The 6,521-nt window shown below is 43.7% G+C and overlaps 1 protein-coding gene across 8 annotated transcripts in view; it reads left to right on the plus strand.

The window, feature by feature from the left end:
* Window positions 1-6,521, plus strand: part of Rabgap1 (RAB GTPase activating protein 1) — a 158,793-nt gene that overhangs the window by 144,040 nt on the left and 8,232 nt on the right. For all 8 annotated transcript variants that reach the window (XM_026777425.1, XM_026777415.1, XM_026777419.1 and 5 more), the window contains 2 exons: window positions 2,078-2,170; window positions 2,743-2,853. In XM_026777425.1, coding sequence (XP_026633226.1) covers window positions 2,078-2,170; window positions 2,743-2,853 — 204 coding nt within the window. The remainder of the gene's footprint in view (window positions 1-2,077; window positions 2,171-2,742; window positions 2,854-6,521) is intronic.

Below are 6,521 nucleotides of genomic sequence, written 5' to 3' on the forward strand. Positions count from 1 at the left end.
TGGAGCCTGTCCTGGAACTAGCTCTTGTAGACCAGGCTGGCCTCGAACTCACAGAGATCCTCCTGCCTCTGCCTCCTGAGTGCTGGGATTAAAGGTGTGCGCCACCACCACCACCGGCAGCGTCTTGAAGATTGTAAAGGCTGTGCAGGAGATGGTGTCTGCTCTTCTCTAGAAGGAGCTCAAGGGAGCCTTGTCTTTGCTGCCCTTGTTTCTCTTTGCCCAGACTGAGAAGAGCACTGGGTGAGAGAAGAGCATGCTGCCCATGAGCCTCGATTATTTTCTGACAGGATTTGTTTATAAATTTCCTGATTGCACAGATGTTTTATTTAGATGTGGTTTTTGTTTGTTTTGGTGAGTCACTTAGCAGCACAATAAAAGTTTACCCTCCAAATTGGGTAACACAGAGATGTGTAGTAGAGCTAGCCCTCTCCAGCTTGTGGTCTCCTGTAAGTGTTTAATGGGAATCTTTGTGGAGACTGTAGCCAGACCCAAAGATTGTACCTGACCACCAGCTTTAGGATAGCAATGCCAGATACCAGCAGTACAGCTCTAGTCAGAGCAAGTGAGAGAGGATGCTCCAAGGTCAAAGCATGAGCAGAAAAAAAATGCAAGCACTACTGCCAGCATGCTGCGTGCACCTGCTCACCACTTCTGCTTGAATCTCTTCATCTGTAGTTCCCTGGACCTGTGGGCCAGGAGCAGATTGGAAAATGAGTAATTTAATGCTGATAATTGAAGCTTTGAGAACAAAGAAGCACTAGGCTTACAGTCATTTTCTAAGCTGAACATGTCTGCTTTATAATGCTATCTGCAATAGCTCATACTTTATATGTATGTATAATTTATATAATGTATATGTAATTTTAAAAACACAAGAGAATGGCTGAGCTTGGTAGCACATGCCTTTAATCCCAGCACTAGGGAGGCAGAGGCTAAGTAAATCTCTGGGTTCAAAGCCAGTCTGGTCTACAGAGCAAGTTCCAGACAGCCAGGGCTGTTATACAGAAAAATTAAAAAATAACAAATTCCGGGGGGTGGAGAGATGGCTCAGAGGTTAAGAGCATTGCCTGTTCTTCCAAAGGTCCTGAATTCAATTCCCAGCAACCACATGGTGGCTCACAACCATCTATAGTTGGGTCTGGTGCCCTCTTCTGGCCTTCAGGCATACACACAGACAGAATATTGTGTACATAATAAATAAATAAATAATTAAAAAAAAGAAAAAGAAAAAAAATAACAAATTCCCACAGAGAATGAATTAGCTTTTTAGAAGGAATTGAACAAAGGAGAGCTGATTCCTGAAGTTCACTTACTTAGGATTGAAGGAAGAGAAGTGCCTGCCAGTACACAAAGAACTCCTGATAGGCACAGGAAGAAAGCCAGAAGAAAGGGAGACGCTAAGATTCCCCATAAGAAAGAGAAATGGTTGGCCATGATGGAATATGAAAATCTAAGGGAGAAGGAAGACTTAGGGAAAGTAGGAAAGAAGTATGGTGGCTTCAGGAATATCCTTTGTCTAGAGTAGTGAGGATCAAGGTTTAGCCTGTGGCTTACAGTAAGAAAGGACAAGGTGGAACAGTGAGATCTGCTTCTAAAGGTGGAAATATACCTGTTGGAGGCAGCACAGAGGGAACTAGTACCTGGAAACAGGGCTTGGGCTTTGAAAGGAATCCAATGGCCAGGCTTTCAGACCAATCCCCTCTTAACATCATTAATCATGAAACAGAACCTCTTGATCCCTCGATGAGGAAACGGTGTGCCTGAAGAGGGAGGGTCTCGGTGTGAAGCATTTAGTGATTCTGCTGGTATGTGCTACAGAAAATGGTGGCTTACTAGGATCAAACAGATCCCAGACTTAGGTAGGCAAAGCCATCTGTAAGGTGTTCTATAGAGCACTGTTAGTAATAACTTGGGGAGCCAAATATTCCTGACAGAGTGTTGGGCTTATATTTATCTATGAAGATTTCCATCCCAAAGCAGTAAATGCCATGTCCACAGTAATTGGGTTTGCCCAGGTCAGTGGCAGTAAGCACCACCATCATCAGGTTCTTTATCTGTGCTGTGACTTCCTTGGCAGATTAGCCAGAAGAAGCTGAAGAAGTATGAAAAAGAGTACCACACCATGAGGGAGCAGCAGGCCCAACAGGAAGACCCCATTGAGCGGTTTGAGGTTTGTTTTATAGCCTTGACTTCACAGGCTTGTACCCATAACTAGCTTTATTGAACTTTTCCAAAAAATTCAGTTCTACTGTTTAAAGACTAGTTTTCAGATTGAGTTTGCAAATGACAAAATAACAGCTCTTCTGCTCCAAAGCAGCTGCCCAGGTTCCTTGTTCTTTCCTCACAGTCAGCCAGACAAGGCCACTCCAGTCAATTATGTGTCTTTGTGGAGACAGGAAGTTAGAAATAGTTTATTTAGAAAATAAATATCTGGATTGGTGGGTGGTGTTTGCCTTTACGGGACTTGGAGACTTGTTTTGAAGCTTGGCCCATGAAAAACTATCATTTCTGCTCAACTTACTAGACCTGGATGGAGGTGGGGGTTCCTTGGACTTCCCACAGGGCAGGGAACCCTGATTGCTCTTCGGGCTGAGGAGGGAGGAGGACTTGATTGGGGGAGGGGGAGGGAAATGGGAGGTGGTGGCGGGGAAGAGACGGAAATCTTTAATAAATAAATATAAAAAAAAAGAAAAACTATCATTTCCATTTGATGTTCATAACTGACTTATTTCCCTCCTACAGCGGGAGAATAGGCGGCTGCAAGAAGCTAACATGAGGTTGGAACAGGAAAATGATGACTTGGCTCATGAGCTGGTCACTAGCAAGATTGCACTGCGGAAGGACCTGGATAATGTAAGTGTGATGGGTGTGAGGAGAAGTCTCCCAGCAGGGACACTGACTCTTCCCATGAAGTTCAGTGTTGACTTTCCTCCACTTTGCTGCTGCCCTGATACCTTCTGTACATTCTCAGTGCTCACAGAGCCTCCCTGTTTCCCCGAGGTTGTGAAGTGTTGTTGTTTTGTTTGGGGGGGGGGGGTTCTTACTAATTCTCATGCTGTCAGTAAGCAGCATTCAGTTCTCAGAGCTTCCTGGAGTCCACACTAAGACACAGGTTTAGTCCCTCTTCCTGTCACACTGCTCACGGGGATTTAGTTCAGTGCTGTCTACTGGCAGATAATTCCACTTTTGTTCGTTTCTCTCATCCTGACAATGACTTTCTGCTTTCTGTACCATAAGCTTCCCTTAGAAGAAGTAGTCTCATTCATTGCTTAGGAATGGCAGACTTATTTGTTGGCTCACGCCTTTAATCCCAGCACTCGGGAGGCAGAGGCAGGCGGATCTTTATGAGTTCGAGACCAGCCTGGTCTACAAGAGCTAGTTCCAGGAGACGCTCCAAAGCCACAGAGAAACCCTATCTTGAAAAACCAAAAAAAAAAAAAAATAATAATAATAATAATAATGTTTAATTGCTGCTAGTTAATGCCACTATTAATACAAAAACAGTTTACAGATAAAAGAATGAGTATTGTTGTTTTCTATAAAAATTTATTTACATAAATTTGAGGTAGATTGGATGTGGCCCCTGATTTAATTGCAGTCCCTAGATTTAATTGCACAATACCCTGAGACGACTTCTTTGTTGATTTGCTGAGATTCTAGCAATAAACTTAGACCTTCCACACATATATAATTTCATCTGTACAGAAAGTATGGACTTTAGAAAGTCCTTGATGTCCATCCATGTATACAAATGGTGTACATGTAGTATACTTCCTTAAAAACAAGTGCTTTTATTAATTTCTCAGAGTTGATAAAATATTAAAGGAAAATATGGTAGTATCTACTGGTTCTTTTTCATTTTCTTCAGAAATTGAAAATTTCAGACAGACCTGGGCTGTAATCACCTAGTTTGCTTTCTCTCCATCTTGGACACTGAGGTCTGGGCAAGAGGAGTAATGGTTGTGGCACAGGTAGAGTCGAGATTGCATAATTTTACATACTGTTCAAAAAAAAAAAGTCCGCAAAGAAGGGTCAGAATCCCGACTGCTGTCAGACTCCGAAAAGGCTTCTTTCCCCAGCTGCAGTGAGAATAGTTCAAGGCCATTAGCTCCCCACAGGCCTGCTTGTGGGGAAACCTGCACAGCACTGTCACTGCTCCCGTTTCTGCCTGGAGAATAGAGGGAGCCAATGTAAATGGAACAGAGCTGCAAAGATCCCCTCACACTTCTCTCCCAGCTGTGGATGGTGCAGAAAGGAAGTGAAAATAAAAGAAGCCTGAAAAGTACAGCAGTGGCAGGTTGGCCAAAGTTTTAGGTGAGTTTCCGCTTGAGCTGTGACATTTTCTACTCTATGAACTAGTGATAGCAGCCATTCAGTGGTCTGTGGTAGAGTTTAGACTTACATTCTTTTGTTTTTTGAGGGTTGTTTGTTTGGAGTTTTTGTTGTTGTTGTTTTTTATTTTGTTTTTGAGACAAGGTTTCTCTGTGTAGCCCTAACTGACCTGGAATTTACTTTGTAGACCAGGCTAGCCTTGAATTTTTACATCCACCTGCCTCTGACTCCCTGTTGCTGGGATTAAATGTGTGTGTGCCACTACCACGCCTCTGCCGGACTTGGATTTTTGAGCCTGTCTCTAAGCTGTGTAAATCTTTTTTTAGATGTCTTTATCTTGGCACTGTAGTCAGAAAACCAGGCTACATTCCTGACACCAGAAGTAGAAACAGTGAAAACTCTAGCAGTCTCTCCCATGGCGCCAGACACAGTTTATAGCATTTCACAGAGCTTTGGTAATCTCTTAAGAGCTTTGCTACCTCTTCCAGGAAGGAAGGAAGGAAGGAAGGAAGGAAGGAAGGAAGGAAGGAAGGAAGGAAGGAAGGAAGGAAGGAGGGAGGGAGGGAGGGAGGGAGGGAGGGAGGGAGGGAGGGAGGCTTTTTCTTTATTATGGAGTTCCAACAGACTTAAAATTTTCTATATAGATCAGGCTGTCTAGAACTCACAAAGATCTACCTGCCTCTGCTCTCAAGTGCACCTTTACACCAGGCTAAGAATTGTATTCTTAACAGTTATGAGGTGCAGAGGGGTGACAATATCCAGAAAGCTAGAGAACTCTGGAACTCCCTAGAATGCCTGAGATCTTTCCTGTGATATCAGACTGTCTCCTTAATACATACAGAAACAGCCAAGGCCCCTTGATCTGATGTCTTAACTATATCACAAGCTAAAGAAGATTAATGAGTCTGATCCGTAAGAGGTAGCATTTCTCTAGACATTGTTCCAGGCACTTACACACCATTTTTGTGAGCCTTTAAAACAGCCCAATATACAGGACCATGGTCCCCTTTCACTGATCACGAAATGGAAGCAATCAGTTTGACCATCTTACACAGGTTGCCCAGTCATCATGGTGAAACCCAGATAGCCTGAATATAGTGCTCACAGAGGCTGACAGTGGACTCAGGAGCATGTGCCAGCACACACAGTTCTAAGCAGATATCCTTTCCGAGTTCATTAGTGCCTTAAGAGAAAGGAACATGAAGGTGGGGTGTTCTCAGTCTTGGGACTTCAGTGACTCTTTTTTAAAAGAAGTTCATTCCTTTTGATTCTGTCCTCATACCTCTATTGTGTTTGTTGTCATCTGCCTCTTTGTGCATTCATTTACAGCTGTGGAGAGATTTCTAGTCATTTAACTCCTTGGTGATCCTAGAAAAGTTTTCTCCTCTATGCAGTGGGGTAACCTATAGAAAATCCCTGACATGGAGGTGATGGCACTGTCTCAGTCCTCTGTAGCATGGATGCTCCTCTGCCTTGAGACAGTATGGCATTAGAGCAAAAAGCAACATAGGAGCTACGTGCTGGGTCCAGCAGGTTACTAGACTTCCTATACCACCTCAGACCCCTCTACAAACATCAGCTGACTCTGCATTCCTTGGTCTGATTGGCACTCCAGCTGCTCCATCCTTATGCCAGGACCACACTTCCTTCATTTCAGAAGCTTTCTAATGAATCTTAAAATGAAGTCATTGAAGTCGTCTGGCTTTGTTCTTTTTAAAGCTCACTTGGCTGCTTTAAATCCTTTGTCTATAAAAGTCACAGTCTGTTTTTCAGGTTCTAGAAATAGACGCCTGCTGGGATTTGAAGTCAGGTTTTGTGGAATCTGTCAATTTGTGGCAAGGTTTGACATGTGAGCAGCAGCTGAGCCCCCAACCCATGGCCTGTCAGCTTTGTGTAAACATTCCTTTGGTTCCTCTCAGCACTGCTTTGCAGTTTCCAGTTCATATGATTGCCCGTTTCAGTATGTTACAAATAGTGGTGGGTTGGTTTGTTTTTCAAGACAGGGTTTCGCTGTCATAGAACTCACCCTGTAGACCAGGCTGGCCTCGAACTCAGAAGTATGCTTGACTCTGCCTCCCAAGAGCTGGGATTGTGCCAACCACAGCGTGGCTGGTGATCTCTGGAAATACAAGTAATTGTGTGCTATACCTTGTCAAAATCTGATTAGTCTAGTCAGGGTGGGGGGGGGG

Source organism: Microtus ochrogaster, chromosome 4 (assembly GCF_000317375.1).
Source record: "Microtus ochrogaster isolate Prairie Vole_2 chromosome 4, MicOch1.0, whole genome shotgun sequence".
Classification (NCBI taxonomy): Eukaryota; Metazoa; Chordata; class Mammalia; order Rodentia; family Cricetidae; genus Microtus; species Microtus ochrogaster.